The sequence below is a fragment of the Scyliorhinus canicula genome, chromosome 9, assembly GCF_902713615.1.
Source record: "Scyliorhinus canicula chromosome 9, sScyCan1.1, whole genome shotgun sequence".
NCBI lineage: Eukaryota > Metazoa > Chordata > Chondrichthyes > Carcharhiniformes > Scyliorhinidae > Scyliorhinus > Scyliorhinus canicula.
Window position 1 is genome coordinate 89,151,501 of NC_052154.1, and position 22,651 is coordinate 89,174,151.

At 48.4% G+C, this 22,651-nt stretch overlaps 1 protein-coding gene across 1 annotated transcript in view; it reads right to left on the reverse strand.

Moving 5' to 3' along the window:
* Nucleotides 1-1,034: 1,034 nt before the first annotated feature.
* pnp6 (purine nucleoside phosphorylase 6) overlaps nt 1,035-22,651 on the reverse strand; it is a 30,526-nt gene continuing 8,909 nt past the window's right edge. Inside the window, exons 4-6 of the mRNA XM_038807140.1 lie at nt 13,594-13,769; nt 10,295-10,485; nt 1,035-2,381 (exon numbers count right to left, since the gene is read on the reverse strand). Coding sequence (XP_038663068.1) covers nt 2,182-2,381; nt 10,295-10,485; nt 13,594-13,769 — 567 coding nt within the window. The 3' untranslated portion in view covers nt 1,035-2,181. The remainder of the gene's footprint in view (nt 2,382-10,294; nt 10,486-13,593; nt 13,770-22,651) is intronic.

Sequence of the window (22,651 nt, forward strand, 5' to 3'; positions counted from 1 at the left end):
ACTAAGGGGCCAGAACAGAGAACGCGCAGTCGAGGCCGCACATATCACTGTTTTATACAGTGGGGAGCTCTGCTCGCCAGAAGTCCCCATTGTAGCGGGAGATTGGGATGCCATTTTTAAATGCCACCCCGATATCAGAGGCCCCCAAAAGAATCCCTGCCCCCCCAGCATGATGCAATATGGGTGGGTCCCCCTCCCCCCGCCCACCCCCTACATACACACCGGGCAACCCTGGCCTGATCGCGTGGGGGCACACAAATGCCAACTTGGCACTTTGACAGTGCCCCTGTCAGCTGGCAGTGCCACCTGGGCACCTTGGCAGTGCCAGGCTAAAACCCAGGTGGCACTTCCAGGGTGCCAAGGTGACACCAGCAGTGCCAGGGCACCTCCCTGCCCAAAGGGCATGCAGCTGGGGGTCTCTGATCTCCTTGGAAACGCCCACATGTCAGAAAATCCAATGCAGTCCTTGGCTAGGGGTATCTTTGGGGGGGGGGGGGGGGCTCCCAGCACATCTTCTGGAGCATGCCCACCCTGGCCGAATACCTGTTTTGGGGCAATATATGGTAATTATCTCATTGAGTGCAAATTAGAAAACCCCCAGGAGTACAGTGGAAATGCTTCAGGAATCTCCTGAAAGCCTCCCTGAAGAGGTCAAACACCCCCCTGAATCATGGAGACTCGGTCTTGTGAGTGACTCAGATGGAGAAAACTCATTCGGAAAAGCACTGAGTGCATTGAGAGACATCATCAAGAACGCATAGAAGTGGAATTGAGGCCGCAGAGGGAATTTCCAAACAACCCAGCTACCCTTCGAGCACCACCTGCTCACAAGTGGCAGAGTCGACAGATCGTGCATTGCAATTATCAACCAGCTCAGAACCCATCGAGCCGGAGCAGAAGCAAGTAAGTCACCCTCGGTCCCGAGGGACTGCGTAAGAAGGAGAAGAGGACATTTTAAGAAGTATTTCATTGGTTATAAAGTGCTTTGAGTTATCCGGTGGTTGTGCAAAGCGTTATACAAACACAAATCTATCTTTTTTTTATCAGTAGCAATCCACTTTATCTACAATAATAAGCATTAGAAATAAATGATAGTTATCTTGGAGACTTCTGCTAACCTCACCATCTAAAGTATAAGTATTACAATTTGTGGGTGAAATGGGACATGGAGGAAACTGAATCACTTTCACCCTCCATTCTGTTATACTGCCAGAGGTGAACATCAGGCAGCGACTATAACTGGTGGGCTTTACAGGATCAGCTAAGGGTGCATCAGATGGAAGGGGCATGTAGAGCAAACAGGGCATATCATTTATTAAATTATTTTATGGGATGTGGGCATTGCTGGCTAGGCCAGCAATTATTGCCCATCCGTAGTTGCCCTTGAAAAGGTGCTGTGAGCTGCATTCTTGAACCGTTGCAATCCACATGGTGTAGGTACACCCACAGTGCTGTTAGGAATGATTTATAGAATTTTACATATGTAGAATTTACAGTGCAGGAGGCCATTCGGCCCATCAAGCCTGTACCGGCCCTTGGAAAGAGCACCCTACTTAAGCCCACACCTCCACCCTATCCCCGTAACCCCACCTAACCTTTTTGGACACTAAGGGCAATTTAGCATGGCCAATCCACCTAACCTGCACGCAGACAAGGGGAGAACGTGCAGACTCCACACAGACAGTGACCCAAACCAGGAATCGAACATGGGACTGTGAAGCAACAATGCTAACCATTATGGTACCATGCCGCAGGGGTGGGAAAGTCCTATAAAGGAACATAGGAACAGGAGTAGGCCATTCAGCCCTTTCAGCCTGTAAAGGGCCAGTATCAAGCGTGGATGGGATGTGTATTGGGAGGGTGGATGTATTATGGGTGGATGGGGTTTATGACATTATTGGTCTTTGGTGTTTTGGGTGGGTGGGGTGTACAACAGATGAGCCACCTTGCAAGAGAGTTGGGGTGTATATCAGGCATTTAGTGGGTTGTATATTGGCGCTGTGCACAAGGGCGTATTTTGAATTTCCATGTTTTGCACCCCCTACCCATGTCTGATTTCACCTCCCTATTTTCAATTATATTATTGCTGTCAGTGATTTTCAATGATATTATTGCTGTCAGTGATTTTCAATGATATTATTGCAACCATTTCCAGTTCCTGCTACGCTGGTGTCAGCTTGTTCAGTCTATCTTCCCCACAAAGTTGCTGATCAGACTCTGGAGGGCCTGAGCTCGGTCCTTCGAGGTCTGGAGGACTTCCTCGTGGTTTGCCTTCTCTTGACTGCTGTAGTCCATCACGATTTTGTTGGTGATGAGGGAGGTGCCAAACACTCGCATTCCGCAATGTCGAGCAAGGATCACCTCAGGCACTGTGCTCATACCTGCGGAGAGAAACACCTTCAACATTAGTCCACAGTATAATTGGATGGAGTTGAATCGTAAAAAATAGGAGCAGGAGTTGACCATTGAGCACTTCAAGCCTGCACCGGCATTCAATATGATAATAGCTGGAGGACTTCCGGTGGCGGCCATGGAGCTAAAGAAAGACACGCTGGACCCGATTAAGGCATCGATTGATCAGGTGAACCCACGAACGGGCGATTCAGAAGGTGGAGAAAAAGGTGTCCGAGCACCTGGAGGCTGGAGGCCGAGGTGGGGCTGATGAAGGACCACCAGAAAAGATTACAGGAGAAGCTGGAGGACTTGGAGAACAGGAGACAGAATCTGAGGATCATCGGCCTCCCTGAGGGCAGTGAGGGATCGGACGCGAGGGCATATGTGGCAAGGATACTGGGAAAGTGAATGGGGGATGGGGCGTTTACTCGACGCCTGGAAGTGAACAGAGCACATAGAGCGCTTGCGAGGAAGCCGCGCGCGAATGAACCACAAGGATAGAGGATGTGTCCCGGGGTGATAGGGGAAGACCAGATGGGATTTGTAAAGGGCAGGCACCTCACGGCCAATTTAGAAGGCTCTTAAACATTATTATGATACCCCTCAGATGGGCGGGAGGGAGATGGAGATGGTGGTTGCGATGGACGCGGATCAGGCCTTTGATCGGGTGGAGTGGAATTACTTGTGGGAGGTGTTCGGAAGGTTCGGGTTCATTGACTGGGTGCGGTTGCTGTATCAGGCACCAGTAGCAAGTGTGCGCACGAACCGATGGATGTTGGGCTATTTTAAACTGCACCAAGGGACAAGGCAAGGGTGTCCCCTCTCCCTGCTGTTGTTTGCTCTGACCATAGAGCCATTGGCCATGGCGTTAAGAGCTTCTAGGAACTGAAAAAGGCTGGTTGGGGGGGTGGAACAACGGGTCCTGCTTTACGCAGATGACCTACCCCTGTACATTTCGGACCCGTTAGAGGGGATGGGGGAAATTATGCAGGTTTTTGGGGAATTTGGCAGGTTTTCAGGGTATAAATTGAACATGGGGAAAAGTGAGATGTTTGCGATCCAGGCGAGGGGGCAGGAGAGGAGACTGGGAGGGCTGCCGTTTAGAATGGTAGGAAGGAGCTTTCGCTGTCTGTGAATCCAGGGGCTCGGGAATGGGAAACATTGCACAAGTTAAACCTGTCCCGGCTCATAGAGTAAATGAAAGAGGATTTTAAGAGATGGGACATGCTCCCGCTATCACTGGCGGGGAGGGTACAAACTGTGAAAATGACGGTCCTCCCCAGATACCTGTTTATCTTTCAGTGCCTCCCCATCTTCATCCCGAGGGCCTTTTTCAAACGGGTGAAGAAGGTTTTCCTGGAGCGTACTCGGGGGGGGGGGGGGGGGGGGCGCTGCCGAACGTCTGTAACTACCACTGGGCGGCTAATATTAGGAATCAATATTAGCCATGATTAGGAAGTGGGTAACGGGGCGGTCGGCATGGGAACGAGTAGAGGCGGCATCGTGTAAGAACACAAGTTTGGGGGCACTGATAACGGCTCCTCTTCCGTTCTCGCCGGCCCGATACTCCAGAAGCCTGGTGATAGTGGGGGCTCTGAGAATCTGGGAGCAGTGGAAGAAATACAGGACAGCGGAGGGAGCATCAGTTTGGGCCCCAATATACAACAACCATCGGTTTGTTCCGGGTAGATTGGATGGTGAGTTCCGGGGATGGCAGAGAGCAGGAATAGTGAAGACGGGAGATCTGTTCGTAGACAGGAGATTCCCTAGCTTGAAGGCTTTAGAGGAGAAATCTGAATTGCCAGCAGGGAATGGGGTTAGATATCTGCAGGTACGAGATTTTTTGCAAAGGCAGGTTCCTACCTTTCCGCTCGTGCCACCACGGGGATACAGGACAAGGTTGTTTCCAGAACATTGGTGGGAGAGGGGAATGTATCAGATATCTACCAAATACTTATGGAGTCGGAGGAACTAAAGGGCAAGTGGGAAGATGAGTCGGGGGAAAGATAGAGGCAGGTCTTCAGCCAATTTGATTCACTCTACGTGATATCAAGGAATGGCTGAAGGCACTGGATACTGCAAAGACAATGGGTCCTAACAATATTCTGGCAATAGTACTGAAGACTTGTGCTCCAAAACGTCCAAAATGTGTCGCTCGCCCATCCAAGCTGTTACAGTACAGCGACAACGCTGACATCTTTTTTTTTTTTAATTTTATTTTAAATTTAGAGTACCCAATTCATTTTTGTTTCCTATTAAGGGGCAATTTAGCATAGCCAATCCACCTAGCTTGCTCATCTTTTTGGTTGTGGGGGCAAAACCCACGCAGACACGGGGAGAATGTGCAAACTCCATACGGACAGTGACCCAGAGCCGGGATCAAATCTGGGACCTCTGCACTGTGAGGCCACAGTGCTAACCCACTGCGCCACCGTGTTGCCCTCGACAACACTGACATCTACCCGCGATGTGGAAAATTACCCAGGCATGTCCTGCACACCAAAAGCAGGACAAGTCCATCTCGGCCAATTACCAATCCATCAATCTGCTCGCGATCATCATTAAAATGATGAAAAGGGTCATCAATAGTTCTATCAAGTGACGCGTACTCAGCAATAATTTGCTCACTGCCGCTCAATTTGGGTTCTGCCAGGGTCACTAAGCTCCTGACCTCATTACAGACTTCTTTAAACATGGACAAAAGAGCTGAATACCAGAAGTGAGATGAGAGCGACCGTCCTTTGCATTAAGGCAGCATTTGATCGAGTATGGCATCAAGGAGCCCTAGTAAAACTGCAGTCAACAGGAACCAAGAGAAAGCTCGCCATTAGTTGGAGTCATTCCGGGCACAGAGGAAGATAGTTGTGGTTGTTTGAGGTCAATCATCTCAGTCCCGGGACATCATTGCAGAAGTTCGTCAGGGTAGTGTCCTCGGTCCACCCATCTTGGGCAGCACGGTAGCATTGTAGGGCAGCACGGTAGCATTGTAGGGCAGCACGATAGCATTGTGGATAGCACAATCGCTCACAGCTCCAGGGTCCCAGGTTCGATTCTGGCTTGGGCCACTGTCTTGGGATGTGCGGAGTCTGCACAACATCCCCGTGTGTGCGTGGGTTTCCTCCGGGTGCTCCGGTTTCCTCCCACAGTCCAAAGATGTGCAGGTTAGGTGGATTGGCCATGATAAATTGCCCTTAGTGTCCAAAATTGCCCTTAGTGTTGGGTGGGGTTACTGGGTTACTGGGTTATGGGGTGGAGGTGTTGACCTTGGGTAGGGTGCTCTTTCCAAGAGCCGGTGCAGACTCGATGGGCCGAATGGCCTCCTTCTGCACTGTAAAATCTATGAAATCTTCAGCTGCTTCTTCAATGACCTCACTTCCATCATTAGGTCAGGAGTGTGGATGTTCTCAGATGATTGCACAATGTTCAGCACCATTCATGAACATAAAACAAGAACATAGAAATAACAGCATTGTACAGGCTCTTCGGCCCACGATGTTGTGCCTACCATTTATCCTAATCTAAGATTAACCTAACCTACCCCTTCAATTTACTGCTGTCCATGTGCCTGTCCAAGAGTCGCTTAAATATCCCTAATGACTCAGACTCCACCACCTCTGCTGCCAGTGCATTCCACACACCCACCACTCTCTGTGTAAAGAACCTACCCCTGACATCTCCCCTCTACCTTCCTCCAATCACTTTAAAATTATGTCCCCTTGTGACAGCCATTTCCGCCCTGGGGAAAAGTCTCTGGCTATCCACCCGATCCATGGTTTTCATCACCTTGTACACCTCTACCAAGTCACTGCTCTTCCTTCTTCACTCCAGTGAGAAAAGCCCTAGCTCCCTCAACCTTTCTTCATAACACATGCTCTCCAGTCCAGGCAACATCCTGGTAAATCTCCTCTGCACCCTCTCCAAAGCATCGACATCCTTCCTATAATGAGGCAACTTGTCATGTACCGAAGCAGACCATGTCTAAGTGATGCAAAACCTGGACAGTATACAGGTTTGAGCTGACAACTGGCAAATAACATTGGTGCCACACAAGTACCAGGCAATGACGATCTCCAACAAGAGATAATCTAACCATCACCTCTTTGACATTCAATGACATTACCATGACTGAATCCCCCACTATCAACACCCTGATGGTTACCATTGACCAGAAACTGAACTGGATTAGCTATATAAATACTGTGGCTACAAGAGCAGGTCATAGGCTAGGAATCCTATGGTGAGTAACTCACCTCCTGTCTCCCAAAAGCCTATGCACCATTTATAAAACAGGAGTCAGAGTGATGGAATACACTTACCTGGGTGAGTGCGGATCCAACAACGTTTGAGAAACTCACACCGCCCCATCCAGCAGTTTAAACAGTCATACCCTCCATCACTGACGCACAGTTGCAGCAGTTTGTACCATCTACGAGATGCACTGCAGCAACTCAACAAGGCTCCTTCAATAGCGTCTTCCAAACCCACGACAACTACCATCTAGAACACCACCACATGGAAGTTCCCCATCTAGCCTAACGTGGAAATATATCATTGTTCCTTCACTGTCGCTGGGTCAAAAACCTGGAACTCCCTGCCTAACAGTACTGTGGGTGGACCTACAAACCCGGACTGCAGTGGTTCGAGAAGGCGGCTCTCGACCACCTTCTGAAGGGCAATTAGGGCTGGGCAATAAAAGTGCTGGATCTAGTCAGTGACGCCCACATCCCACAACTGAAAAGCTCAAACTAGAGAGAAATGTCCTTGCATTAAAAAGATTAAAGGCAGATCTGATTAAAGTGTTTAAGATAGTTAAAGGATTTGATAGGGCAAATAGAAAGAAACCATTTCCTCTTGTGGGGGAACCCTGGGCATGACACCATAACCTTAAAATTTCAGCTCGGCTGTTCAAGGGTAAGGTCAGGAAGCATTTTCTCACACAGAGAGTGGTGGAAGTCTGGAACTCTCTGCCCCAAATAACTACAGATGCTGGGGGTCAATTTAAAATTCCAAACAGGAAATTAAAGTTAGACGTGGAAATTAATGGTTGCAGGGCCAAGACAGGTAGTCAAAGCTAAGATACAGGTTTGTCATGATCTAATTGAATGGTGGAACAGGCTCAATGGGCTGAATGGTCACCTCCCCTTCCTGCATTCATTTCTGTGTAGGTAAGGTTGAAGAACAAATCAGTGTTTTGCTGCTTCATTATACCGGGTATTTAAATGAAAGTTCACTCAGATCTCAAGACCAAGGCAGAATTTTCAGGATGGCCAGCCATCAGCGTTCGCCATCCTGAGAGTCCGTGTTTAAAGCGCTCCCGCAGACTCTCGGAAGCTCACTGCCATATCATGCTCAGTTGAGCTCCGATTGGCAGTGGGTAGGACTTCCGTTCACCTTTGGAAGGACGTCGCAATCAGATTGGTCATAGAATCATCGAATTTACAGTGCAGAAGGAGGCCATTCAGCCCATCGAGTCTGCACCGGCCCTTGGAAAAAGCAACTCTTTTTGTCGACAACTCTCCAACCTGTCCAGGGCAATGTTACAGTGGCCAGAAGAGGAACTGCAGCACAGCTTGGAATTAAGTTCCAGGATCGTTCCTGAGGTAAGACACAGGGGTGGGAGATGCCCTGGGGGGTGGGGAAGGGTACGATTGTGGCTTTGGGCGGGGGTGGGGGGGATGCAGAATCTCCTTGATCCCAGAGAGGAAAATGCCTCCAATCTGACGTGGCCTTCAGATTGAAGTGTCCTCCCCCCTTTTCCGTCCAAGATTAAGAATCGTTTCTTTTTCAGTTTCCCACCGTCCTCTGACATCGGTCAGCCAGTCTAAAAATTGAGGCTGGACAGGAAAAGGGCCTTCGCTGACCATGAGCATAAAGTGGCCACTTAAGGGCCTTAATAGAGGAAAGGGTGAGTTTTCTGTCTGAGGCCCGGTCCACCCCAACGTGAAATTCCTTCTGGTTTGGGGCGGGCAGGATCCTGGGGGAACCCTGTCCATTCCATTTTATGCTCCCCCCCACCCCTCCCCCGGTCACCTCAGAACCCGTCTTGAGGGGAGCATAAAATTGTGCCCGAGGATTGAAATGCAATGCTTTAAGGTTTGGGAAAATAGGGTTTGCCCACAAGAGTGATCCTGACATAGGCGTGACAAAATAACAACTGATTTTAAAAAAATGACCCATAGCATTCCATTATCCTTATCTTCTGCCAAACATCGACCCAGTTCCTTAGAAGTAGGCAAACTAACAGGTTTAAAACGATCAACGATTAGAAAAAATTCCTTCCCTGCACTCAGGGGCAGACTTACAACTCAAGCAGTTGAAGGGATGTCAATGAACTCAAAAAGGAAATGGATAAATCTCAGCGTTGGATCCAGATTGGAAGATTAAGATTTAAAAACACAGCAAGATTAGTGACTCTATATTCTATGAGTCACAAAGCCTGGTGCGTGGAACTGGAGGGTGTTGTGTGTGGAAGGGGGCGGCTCAGTGTTTGTATCCTAGAGATGGGAGATAACATGGACTCTGGAGATTGGGGAACACTTCCCTTCAGGAGAGGAACTATGTGTGGTGGAAGCTGATTGGGCTGATCAGCATTCAGTCGTGGCTTTCAGCCAATTACATTAACTGAGAAGCACCTGTAACAGAAGAGAATCATAGAAGCTTACTGCACAAAGGAGGCCATTTGGCCCATTGGGCCTTAGAAAAGAGATAGCCGATTAGCCCCATTGCTCACTGCTCCCTCCCCATCGCCCTGCAAATTGGAACCTTTCATGTATTAATCCAATTCTCTTTTGAACAGTATTGTTAAATCTGCTTTCACCATCCCAGATGAAGTCTTTCAGTGAATTCTCTTTCAGCTGTGCCCCTTGTGCAGGAAGAAGTGAACTTGATGCGACATATTACTTTACATTCATCCACTGCTTTCTCATGTCTTAAAAATTAGTGGCAGTTCTCAGACTGGTTCAACTCATGCCATCGATGAATTACCACAGGGAGCTAACACAGAAATGGAGCTGGATTTTATGATTCATAGAATTATCATAGAATTTACAGTGCAGAAGGAGGCCATTCAGCCCATCGAGTCTGCACCGGCTCTTGGAAAGAGCACCCTACCCAAGGTCAACACCTCCACCCTATCCCCATAACCCAGTAACCGCACCCAACACTAAGGGAATTTTGGACACTAAGGGCAATTTATCATGGCCAATCCACCTAACCTGCACATCTTTGGACTGTGGGAGGAAACCGGAGCACCCAGAGGAAACCCATGCACACACGGGGAGGACGTGCAGACTCCGCACAGACAGTGACCCAAGCTGGAATCGAACCTGGGACCCTGGAGCTGTGAAGCAATTATGCTATCCACAATGCTACCGTGCTGCCCGTAAATTCCTTCCCTACACTCCTGTCACTGTATTTGAAGGTGAGGGGGCGGTCATCGGTCATGAAATATAGTAGGTGGTCTTCCCATCCACCCCCGACCTGTCTCCCATTTTATGGTGGGAGAGTAGAAGGCGGCAGGCTGCCCACATGTCCTGCGTCCTACAGGAGCCCAATTAATGGCCACTTCAGAGCCTAATTCCACCTCCGCCATGATTTTACGTGCAGCAATAGAAAGCGGAAAGCAAGGCAGGCTGCATGGCTGCCTTCTTTTTAAATTCATTTACGGGATGGAGGCGTGGCTGGTTAGGCCAGCATTTATTGCCCATCCCTGGTCATCCATCAGAAGGTGATGACGCGCTGCCTCCTTGAACCACTACATGCCTGAGGTGTAGGGTTCACTGCGCAAGCTATGGTCAGCCAAGCAGGGAAGGGCACCTTCTTTGGCATTTACTTTGGTTGGGTGCAATGTTGTTCAAGGGGCAGGGTTTTGCTTTTTGTAAAGTTAGTGTGTAGATCTCACCTACTGCATCTGCTCCCAGTATTCTCAGCATGCGGGACTCTGCAACAGTTTCATATGAGGGGCCAGCCAGCATGCAGTACACCCCATCACGGACGATGTCTTGGTAGCCCAGCTCCTGGGCACTGTCCAAAGCCATCTGCCGGAAGGTCTTGTCATAGGCATCAGACATGCATGGGAACCGCACACCAAACCTGGCAACAGGCAGCAGGGGGTTAGTTTTAAAGCACTGTAATATGTCCCCAAATGATAACTGGGGTATATCCGTCAAAATATACAGCAATATTCCCTACAAAATTATCCTTCAAAATACACTGAAGTATTCCCTAAAATATACCACAAAATCCCTTAAACTATACTGCAATATTTCACAATATATACAATAACATCCCTCAAAATAGAACCATAGAATCCCTACAGTGCAGAAGGAGTCCTTTTGGCCCATCGAGTCTGTACCCATCCTCTGAAAGAGCACCCTACCTAGGCCCACTCCCCTGCCCTATTCCTGTAATCTCACATAACCTACACATCTTTGGACTGTGCGAGGAAACTGTAGCACCCGGAGGAAACCCCCACGCAGACACAAGGAGATCAGAATTGAATCCAGGTCCCTGGACTGCGGTGCAGCAGTGCTAACCACTGTGCCACCATGTCGCCCATATACTGCAGTGTTCTCTAACATATACCAGAGTGTTCCCTAAAATATACCATAATGTCCTTCAAAACATACTGCAATATTCCCTAAAATATATCATAATATTCCTCAAAATATACTCCTTCAGAGTTGAAGAGATTATTCATACTCAGGGCTCAGGACTTTAACTTTCCAAATATTGACTGGAAACACTATAGTTCGAGTACTTTAGATGAGTCCGTTTTTGTCCAATGTGTGCAGGAGGGTTTCCTGATCCAGTATGTAGATAGGCCAACGAGAGGGGAGGCCGTATTGGATTTGGTACTGGGTAATGAACCAGGATAGGTGTCAGATTTGGAGGTAGGTGAGCACTTTGGTGATCGTAACCACAATTCGATTACGTTTACTTTAGTGATGGAAAGGGATAGGTATATACCACAAGGCAAGAGTCATATCTGGGGGAAAGGCAATTATGATGTGATGAGGCAGGACTTAGGATGCATCGGCTGGAGAGGAAAACTGCAGGGGATGGCCACAATGGAAATGTGGAGCATGTTAAAGGAACAGCTACTGCGTGTCCTTGATAAGTATGCACCTGTTAGGCAGGGAGGAAGTGGTCGAGCGAGGGAACCATGGTTTACTAAAGCAGTTGAAACACATGTCAAGAGGAAGAAGGAGGCTTATGTAAAGATGAGACGTGATGGTTCAGTTAGGGCGCTTGAGAGTTACAAGTTAGCTAGGAAGGCTCTAAAGAGAGAGCTAAGAAGAGCCAGGAGGGGACATGAGAAGTCTTTGGCAGGTAGGATCAAGGATAACCCTAAAGCTTTCTATAGATATGTCAGGAATAAAAGAATGACTAGGGTAAGAGTAGGGCCAGTCAAGGACAGTAGTGGGAAGTTGTGCGTGGAGTCCAAGGAGATAGGAGAGGTGCTAAATGAGTGTTTTTCGTCCGTATTCACACAGGAAAAAGACAATGCTGTCAAGGAGAATACTGAGATACAGGCTACTAGACTAGAAGGGCTTGAAGTACATAAGGAGGAGGTGTTAGCGATTCTGGAAAGTGTTAAAATAGATAAGTCCCCTGGGCCGGATGGGATTTATCCTAGGATTCTCTGGGAAGCTAGGGAGGAGATTGCTGAGCCTTTGGCTTTGATCTTTAAGTCATCTTTGTCTTCAGGAATAGTGCCAGAAGACTGGAGGATAGCAAATGTTGTCCCCTTGTTCAAGAAGGGGAGTAGAGATAACCCCGGTAATTATAGACCAGTGAGCCTTACTTCTGTTGTGGGCAAAGTCTGGGAAAGGTTTATAAGAGATAAGATGTATCATCATCTGGAAAGGAATAATTTGATTAGAGATAGTCAACATGGTTTTGTGAAGGGTAGGTCGTGCCTCACAAACCTCATTGAGTTCTTTGAGAAGGTGACCAAACAGGTGGATGAGGGTAAAGCAGTTGATGTGGTGTATATGGATTTCAGTAAAGCGTTTGATAAGGTTCCCCACGGTAGGCTATTGCAGAAAATACGGAGGCATGGGACTCAGGGTGATTTAGCAGTTTGGATCAGGAATTGGCTAGCTGGAAGAAGACAAAGGGTGATGGTTGATGGGAAATGTTCAGACTGGTGTCCAGTTACTAGTGGTGTACCACAAGGATCTGTTTTGGGGCCGCTGCTGTTTGTCATTTTTATAAATGACCTGGAGGAGGGCGTAGAAGGATGGGTGAGTAAATTTGCAGATGACACTAAAGTCGATGGAGTTGTGGACACTGCAGAAGGATGTTACAAGTTACAGAGGGACATAGATAAGCTGCAGAGCTGGGCTGACAGGGGGCAAATGGAGTTTAATGCAGAAAAGTGTGAGGTGATTCATTTTGGAAGGAATAACAGGAAGACAGAGTACTGGGCTAATGGTAAGATTCTTGGTAGTGTGGATGAGCAGAGAGATCTCGGTGTCCATGTCCATAGATCCCTGAAAGTTGCCATCCAGGTTGAGAGGGTTGTTAAGAAGGCGTACGGTGTGTTAGCTTTTATTGGTAGAGGAATTGAGTTTCGGAGCCCTGAGGTCATGTTGCAGTTGTATAAATCTCTGGTGCGGCCGCATTTGGAGTATTGCGTGCAGTTCTGGTCGCCGCATTATAGGAAGGATGAGGGAGCATTGGAAAGGGTACAGAGGAGATTTACCAGAATGTTTCCTGGTGTGGAGGGAAGATCTTACGAGGGAAGGCTGAGGGACTTGAGGCAGTTTTCATTAGAGAGAAGAAGATTAAGAGATGACTTCATTGAGGCATACAAGATGATCAGAGGATTAGATAGGGTGGACATTGAGAGCCTTTTTCCTCGGATGGTGATGTCCAGCATGAGGGGACATAGCTTTAAATTAAGTGGAAATAGATATAGGACAGATGTCAGAGGTAGGTTCTTTACTCAGAGAGTAGTAAGGGCGTGGAATGCCCTGCCTGCAACAGTAGTGGACTCGCCAACACTAAACGCATTCAAATGGTCATTGGATAGGCATATGGACGATAAGGGAATAGTGTATAGGGACTTTAGAAGGGTTTCACAGGTCGGCGCAACATCGAGGGCCGAAGGACCTGTACTGCGCTGTAATGTTCTATGTTCTATGTTCATCGATTGGCCATTCTGTGTGGAAAGGTTCGTTCTTACTGACTCACCTCTCCTCATTGCTGCCTCTCAGTGGGTTCAACCCTGCAAAGCCTGGCAGGTTGATGTGATCATTGATGAACATGATATCGCCAACTTGAAATTCTTCATTCAGGCCCCCGGCAGCATTAGTCACGATCAGAGTTTCAACACCCATCAGATGGAAAACCCGGATAGGGAAGGTTACCTATGAACAGTGAAGATCATTATGTTGCCAGTTAGGGAATCGTTTACTCTCCTGGTGACGAATCGGTTACATTCCTGGTAACAGAAGTAGTTACATTCCCGGTAACGGAATCGATTCCACTCTCAGTAACGGAATCAATTACATTCTCGCTAACGGAATCGATTACACTCTCGGTAACGAATTGATTACACTCCCGGTAACGGAATCGATTATACTCCCAGTAGTAGAATAGGGTACAATCTCGGTAACCAAATCTGTTACACTCCCAGTAACATGATCAATTACAATCTTGGTAATGGAATGAGTTACACGCTTGTATTGGAATCAGTTCCAGTAACGGAATCGGTTACAGTCCTACTGACGGAATCGGTTATACTCCTGGTAACAGAATCAGTTACACTCTCTTTAACAGAATATGTTACAATCCCAGTATTGGGGAATTGGTTTATTTGGGGATAATTGCCAATTCAAAAACACAATGGGCGGAATTCAACGGAATGAAGTTAAAGTCCGCTGAATGGCGCGTTTAGCGGGGTGTTTCTTGGTGGCTGCAGCACACTGGCCACCCTGGCCCTGGGCACCCCAATACTGCCTGCCTGACAGTGTCCCTGGCATTACCACCCGGGCACCCTGCCAGAGAGCCAGGGTGCCATCTTATCATAGAATTTACAGTGCAGAAGGAGGCCATTTGGCCCATCAAGTCTGCACCGGCTCTTGGAAAGAGCACCCTACCCAAGGTCATCACCTCCACCTATCCCAATAACCCAGTAACCCCACCCAACACTAAGGGCAATTTTGGACACTAAGGGCAATTTATCATGGCCAATCCACCTAACCTGCACATCTTTGGACTGTGGGAGGAAACCGGAGCACCCGGAGGAAACCCACGCAGACACGGGGAGGATGTGCAGACTCCGCACAGACAGTGACCCAAGCCGGAATCGAACCTGGGACCCTGGAGCTGTGAAGCCATTGTGCTATCCACAATGCTACCGTCCTCTCCCTGGCCATCCAGGGGTCTCCAATGGCTTGGAAGACTCCCCAACTGCATTAATGCCTGGTCCATGTTTGTGTGGACCAGGACTAAATGGCGACTGGTCGAGGCCTGGCTGGGGAGGCTGTTAGTTCCCGGGCGTCCGGAGAATCTGACGCACGCGTATTTAACTGAGGCTGAAGGGTGAGATCCAGATTGTGACGACTGACGAGGTTGGGTTAGAAAACCCAAGACATCTCAATCGTTGCGAATCTCGCGAGATTTAACGGCCTCGTCGGGCCCGACGAGGCCGGTAAACCACGCCATACACCTTCGAAAGTTAGATGCTGAAATCCCTCCTGAGGGAAAGTTTATTAATGGTTTGAGACTCTCAGGAGGTCACCGAAGTCTGCGTGGGTCACTGAGTAATCCTTGGGGTCTGTCTTGCTCACACCTGCCATTTAATGTTCAGCATGGCGTGCTGAACTCCAGCTTTCCGATTCATTCAGATTCACCTCATGTTCATTCTGAATGTTAGAGTACAAGACAGGTATTGTACATTGTTTTATTTTCTGACTTTGCACAGTATTTATTTTATTCAATTAAAACTGCAGGACCTTGTAGCTTTATTCTACAGGGTGACTGGTGATGTGTTGGGCAGGCTGGGTCGGTGTGGACTGCACTTGATGCAGTGTAGCGAGAGACAGACCTCCAACACTTGATGAGATGCAACACGATTTTATTTAATGTCTTAACTACTATACATGTTCAACTGTGGGTTGACACTATACTGACTTGACTGGAGACCTAATACTAGCCTGATCAGACTTACTAGCTACCGCATGGTGTTTGCACTGGCTATGCTCACGAACTCTGATTGTCTCAGTGGCTGGGTCCCGAGAGAGCGGGAAACCTAGTGCCCTCTGGTTTTATAGTGGTAGTATCCTGTCTGGTGATTGGCTGCTCTGTTCTGTGTGCTTACTGGTCATCCTGTGTGTCAATCACTGCCTGTCTGCACTCCATTGTATACATAGATGTATATTATGACAACTGGGATTTCAAACTCTGTCTACTTTAAATAAAATATTACTGGTCCCTAACCAGATGTGACAAATAACAAGGGGAAATCTTTCTGAGAGCCAGCAGAGGCACAATGGACTGAATGGCCTCCTTCTGTGCTGTAAGGTTCTGTGATTCTATGAATCAGGCTGCAGTGTAAGTATTCCTGCTGTTACCACCTCCATGTGGCTGAATGTGACTCACAACAAGGATCTAATGTTAGAAAAATAGCCTTGCGAGAACTATCCTGGAAAAGTTGGTTTGACTCGGTTAACTCTGAATCTCCCTCCCCATACATGTGACCAGGCCTGAATATTTACAGCACTTTCTGTTATTATGTCAGATTTCCAGCATCTGCAGAATTTTGCTTTATTTTAAGTACCCGGTGTCGCTAGGAGTTACAAAGTGGGGCAGCACGGTAGCATAGTGGTTAGCATAAATGCTTCACAGCTCCAGGGTCCCAGGTTCGGTTCCCGGCTGGGTCACTGTCTGTGTGGAGTCTGCACGTCCTCCCCGTGTGTGCGTGGGTTTCCTCCGGGTGCTCCAGTTTCCTCCCACAGTCCAAAGATGTGCGGGTTAGGTGGATTGGCCATGATAAATTGCCCATAGTGTCCTAATAAAAGTAAGGTTAAAGGGGGGGGGTGTTGGGTTACGGGTCTAGGGTGGATACGTGGGTTTGAGTAGGGTGATCATTGCTCGGCACAACATTGAGGGCCGAAGGGCCTGTTCTGTGCTGTACTGTTCTATGTTCTAAAGTGACGACTTATGTTTAAAGGCAGGATTTGATGGAGATGCAATTCACCAGCCTTGTCATGCCCAACCTGGTGATGCAATGAGGCCATTGAATCTCGCGAGAGGCCTCGCAGGATTCATCCAAACCTCGCAAAATGTCATCATCTGGATGTCGCCTATATTTAAATGAGCCATTAAGTCATTAGTCTCATTCAAATATGTCTGTGCCAGATTCTCTCGCCGCCCGAGTACTAATGGCCTCCGCAGTGAGGCTTCGACCAGGCACCGTTTGGTACTGGTCCACACAAATGCAAACCAAGTGTAACGGCACCTGGGGGGGCTTTTTCCAGGTCATTGGACACCCTTGGGTGATCGGGGACAGAGCATGGTGGCCCCCAGCTCTCTCTCTCTCTCTGGCACCCGGGCACCTTGGAACTGCCACCCTAGCACTGCAAAGGTGCCCATGTGGCACTGCCATGGTGGCAATGGCACTACCAAAGGCCTGAGGGGGGCCATGCCCATGAAGGGGAGCATGAAGCCTCATAAAATGTTGGGGAGGTTAAGGGTCAGGATCCTGAAAAGGGGAGTGGAATCCAAAAGCTGGGGGGAGGGGCGCTCAGTAACCTCCATAGCGGGGTGTCCTCACTCTGGGGGAGGTGTGGGGAATGCCCATATGTGCGCAGGGTGGCATTGCCTGGGGTGGGGAATGTGGGAGACCCTCAAGCTCACTGAGAGATTGGGGCACCCTTTCAAAATGACTGCACGATCTCATAGGAGCCAGTCTAACTGGTGAGTTCAGCACCCCAGAGGTGAATACATTTCCAATGGCACAATTTAATGGGACACAAACAAAGTCCCATTTTGGATGCATTTAGGGGATGTTATTTGGCGCCTGCAATGGCGAGAACTACGCCACTTTGGCATTTTTGTGGCCTTGGCAAGGAACGCACACCGAGACCGCACTGACTCAGCTCGCCAGTATAGGAAGATATTTGCGGATTTGGGCACCATTTCCAAACCCCCTCAGCCACCTCTTATAGGGTTTTCGAGCCCCCCCCCCCCACCTTTCACACCTCTTCAGGGCAAGGCATCCCCGGTGCGATCCCTGGCATGAGCAACCTGGCACCTGGGCACATTGTCACTGCTAGCCTGGAACCCTGGCAGCACCCCTGCCAGGGCCACCCAGCACCCTGGCAGTGCCAGGGTATCCATCTGGCACTGCCAAGGTGCCTGGATATCAGCATGGGTGCAAGGGTGCCCTGCCCAGAGCCCGACTGCCCAGGTCTCTCTAGTGGCCTGGGAGATCCCCCCCAGGTGTCGTTACGCCTCGTCCACGTTTGTCTGGACCAGTACTAAATGGAACCCCGGCCAGGACTCCCCGTCCACTAGTTCCCCCCAGGAGAATATGGAGGAGACATAACAAAATCTTGTGAGGCGTTTCGAGTATCACGAATCTCACAAGATTCAATGGCCCGGCCGCTTCACCAAGTCGGGTACGACAGGACCATCAAATCACTTCCGAAGTGTTGGCTTGACTGGGTTGAAACTTGTCAAGGCCCGCAAACATGACTAAGTGTAGTTGAATACTGGTGTGGGTCTATCCAAAAAGCCAGTGAGAAACATCATTCCAAATTCACCCAAAATGACATTTAGAGCAGGAGTTTTCAGCCGTGCTCGCCCAGCGACCGAAAATTCCCACCCGAGGTCAATGGACATTTACATGGTCCCCATCCCATCCTTGGCGATCTTCCGGCAGGCGTGGCTGAAAAATACAGCCCATAGAAATGTTTTGGTTAAATCACACCCCATGTTCCAACTGCAGTCACCTTTGCCCCTCCCTTACCCTCGCCCCACACCCCAATCTGTTTCCTGCCCTCCAGAGCCCACTTGAAGTATTTGAATAGACCTGGGCTCAGCTAAGTGTCCAGTATCGGCACTGATACTGGGTGAGAGCCCTGCCCCATGGAATCTTGTCAGCGAGCAACATCGGACACTTGAAGTTGTCCTTCCAGATTACTGTCCTGAGCCTGCCATTCACCAGCTTGTAGCTAGGAACGGGATATTAAAGGGGCTCCATGGAAGGTATGTGCAGAGAGGTTGGTCTGTAGGCCATGGTTGGCGATTGTAAAGTAAGGTGGCTGATCTTAAAAAGCTGCAGTTCACCATAAAGTGGAAGCTTCTTGATTGAGAAAAATGGACTAATCTTTCACCTTGGAGACATAGGAACATCACAGCTTCCTTTGTCCTAGTTACACAACAAACCTGGCATGTCAGATGCCTGAAGGCTATTTATTGTTGCTGAATTGCAGTCAGTAATGAGACCATCTGTTGTTCTTACACTATATACCTGATGGATATGGAAGATGTGAATGTAACTAATGACTCAATTAATGTAACACTTCATTGCAATGTGGGCCATGGCAGATATCTGGCGTTAGGTGAAGATTTACACTCTCAACACTGTCACAGGAAATCATAGAATTTACAGTGCAGAAGGAGGCCATTCAGCCCATCGAGTCTGCACCGGCTCTTGGAAAAAGCAACTCTTTTTGTCGACAACTCTCCAACCTGTCCAGGGCAATGTTACAGTGGCCAGTTAGAGGAACTGCAGCACTGCTTGGAACTAAGTTCCAGGATCGTTCCTGAGGTACCTGGGACCCTGGAGCTGTGAAGTGATTGTGCTATCCACAATGCTACTGTGTTGGGTATGCTGGGTCTGCGAGGACTGCGTTTACCATAGCAGTGAGCGAGACAGGCTACCAACACTTGTAGAAGTACAACTCTATTTTGTTTATCTATGAGCTGTTAAACATACTTGCACTGTGGGTTGACACTATGTTAGGGTTGACTGGAGTCTTGAGGCTAACCTGACCAGATTATACTGCTCGCACATGGTAGATGTTCGTGTTACTGATCACGGGCTCTGGCTGTCTCAGAGGCTGAATCCCGAATGAGCGGGAAAACTAGTGGCTTTATAGTGGACGTGTCCTGTCTGGTGATTGGCTACTGTGTTCTGTGTGTTGATTGGTCTTTCAGTGTGTCAGTCAGTGTCTGTCTGTGCGCCATCATATACTTGTGTGTATATTATGACATCTCCCTCTTTTTGAAAAAAAAAGTGTGTACGTGGCAATAAATAGTGTGGTATGTGAATGTTCCTGACTATGTGGAGAATATGTGAGCATATTTACAGGACTATATACAAAAATTCTAACATATTTACATGGGAAGGTGTCTAGTGCAGATAGACTGTATGTAACAAAACACGGGACATGAATAACAGTATGTACAAACTAGCGAACGAATAACCAGGGTAACGAAACAATCAGTCCATGAGTTTGGAGAGTTCATAAAGTCAGGCAGTTCATAAATTCAGTCTCTGTGGTGGGTGACGAAGTCTGTTTGACCAAAGGAGCATTTGGCTTTGTTGAGGCGGAGGCCATGTTCATGGATTCTTCGGAAGACGCGTTGGAGGCGATCAATGTGTTCCTGTGGGGTGGTAGACCAGACGATGATGTCGTCTACATCTACCTGCACCCCTTCGATGCCCTCCATCATTTGCTCCATTATTCGGTGGAACACCTCCGATGCTGAGATGATGCCAAACGGCATCCGGTTGTAACAATATCTGCCAAATGGGGTGTTAAAGGTGCAGAGCTTCCAACTGGATGCATCAAGTTGTATCTGCCAAAACCCCTTGGATGCGTCCAGCTTGGTGAAAAATTTGGCGCGAGCCATCTCGCAGGTGAGATCTTCGCGCTTTGGGATAGGGTAGTGTTCCCTCATGATGTTACAGTTCAGAGATTGAAAAGGTTCATCCTTACCCTGCAGACGCTGTTGAAAGACGTAGCGTTCAAAACTTTTGTTGACTTCGATGTCACAGTGGCTGTTGAATTTGAGCAGGACTGTCTTGAACTTGGACTTGTCCTCACCTTCAGCGAATGTGAGGGAGTTGAAAATATAGATGGCATGGTCCCTGGCAGAAGGCAGATTATTTCAGGGTAGGTCCATCAAACTCTAACATCACGTACTGGTACCATGATGTGTTGGGTATGCTGGGTCTGCGAGGACTGCGTTTACCAGAGCAGTGAGAGAGACAGGCTACGAACACTTGTAGAAGTACAACTCTATTTTATTTAACTATAAGCTGTTAAACATACTTGCACTGTAGGTTAGGTTGACTGGAGACCTGAGGCTAACCTGACCAGACTATACTGCTTGCACATGGTAGATGTTTGTGTTACTGATCACAGGCTCTGGCTGTCTCAGAGGCTGCATCCCAAATGAGCGGGAAAACTAGTGCCCTCTGGCTTGATAGTGGCCGTGTCCTGTCTGGTGATTGGCTGCTGTGTTCTGTGTGTTGATTGTTCTTTCAGTGTGTCAGTCAGTGTCTGTCTATGCACCATCATATACTTGTGTGTATATTATGACAGTATTGTCACTGGATTAGTAAACCAGAGACCCAGAGTAATGCTCTGGGGACCCAGCTTCAAATTCCACGACTGTAGATGGTGAAATTTGAATTCAATTAAAATCTGGAATGATGGCCATGAAACCATTGTTGATTGTCCCTGCCCCTCAGGGGCAATTAGGAAGGGGCAATAAATGCTGGCCCAGTCTGCGGTGCTTACATCCAATGAACAAATTTTAAAAATGCAATGGGACCATTGTGGCATTGGGCACAATCCTATCCAGCTCTGAGAAGCAGGTTGCCCTCATCCAGGCCGAGGCTGATGGCCTTGCCGTGGAGTCACAGAGAGGTCACAGGTCAAGCCACACTGCATAGAGTGTGAGGGCCCGACTCTTCATGCACCAGTGGAGTGGTCTTTATCCTGAAGACTGCCTCATGCCTCAGTTGTTATCGTGGACTTTACTCCCTGATAATCATGTTGTTGTCCTGTGATGTATAAAGAAATTGTAAAATATATTGTATTTTATGTCTGTTGCAGTAATGTTATTAAAAGCCTGGGTTGAGGTATATATTTGTTGCAGTAATTGGTACTTTATGTGTCAGCTAAAGCTGTAAGTAAGGAATTGTAAAAGGTGAGATAATCATTCATTCCAACCGCTTACTTAGTTGCAGATAAAGGGCTAATGGAATTGTGTTTTGATTGCTAGAGATCCCTGGAGTGTAAATCATTTCCGAGGGATTGAATTTAGTCCTAGCTAAGCAGGTCATGGAACTTAGTGGGACACAGATCACGGGCGCAATTCAGCAGACTTGAGTTAAAGTCCGTCGAACAGCGCATTTATCGGTGTGTTTCTTGGCACCGGCAGTGAGCGAAGGCTCTTTGCACATTGGAGCACCATTTTCATTGGGTGACCGGATCTTTCCCCCACTCACCCCCTAACCTTGAGGAGGTCCTCAGGAACCCCCTTCACCCTGCCGCCACGTGATAAGGCTCCTCAGGACCGAATCTTGGCAGTGCCAATCTGGCATCCGGGCACTCTGGCACTGTCAGACTGGAACCCTGGCAATGCCACCCAGGCCCCCTGCCAGGGTGCCAGGCTGACAGTGCCAAGGTGCCTATATGTCAGAGGAAGAGCTAAGGTACCACCTTGCCCTGTCCCTGACCACCCGTGTGTCTCCAAAGGCCTGAGGGACCCCCCCCCCCCCCAGGTGCCAGTACGCCTAGTCCACATTTGTGTGAACCAGTAGTAAACGGTGCTCCGGCGAAGTCTCCCAGGTATAGCCGCTGAGTCGTGGGTGAAGCCTAATGAATCTCCTGAGACGATTCGAGTGCCACAAATCACGGGAGAGGTCACTCGCGAGATTCAACAGGCTCATCCCGACACCAAGTCGGGCATGATGAGGTCGTTGAATTGTGCCCGAAGTAATTAATGGGAGGACCCAGGTCTGTCTGTAGTTTTGCAAATAATATTTAAAGTTTAACAGTTTGCCATAGGATTTGAGTCTGACAAGACAGAAGTGTCTACTGCGTCTACTCTTTAAAGGAAATCTCTCCAAAGCTCTGCACAGCTAAACAAATAATATGTTTTGATAATTTTAGTCATGATGTGGAGATGCCGGCGTTGGACTGGGGTGAGCACAGTAAGAAGTCTTATAACACCAGGTTAAAGTCTAACAGGTTTGTTTCAAACACGAGCTTTCGGAGCACTG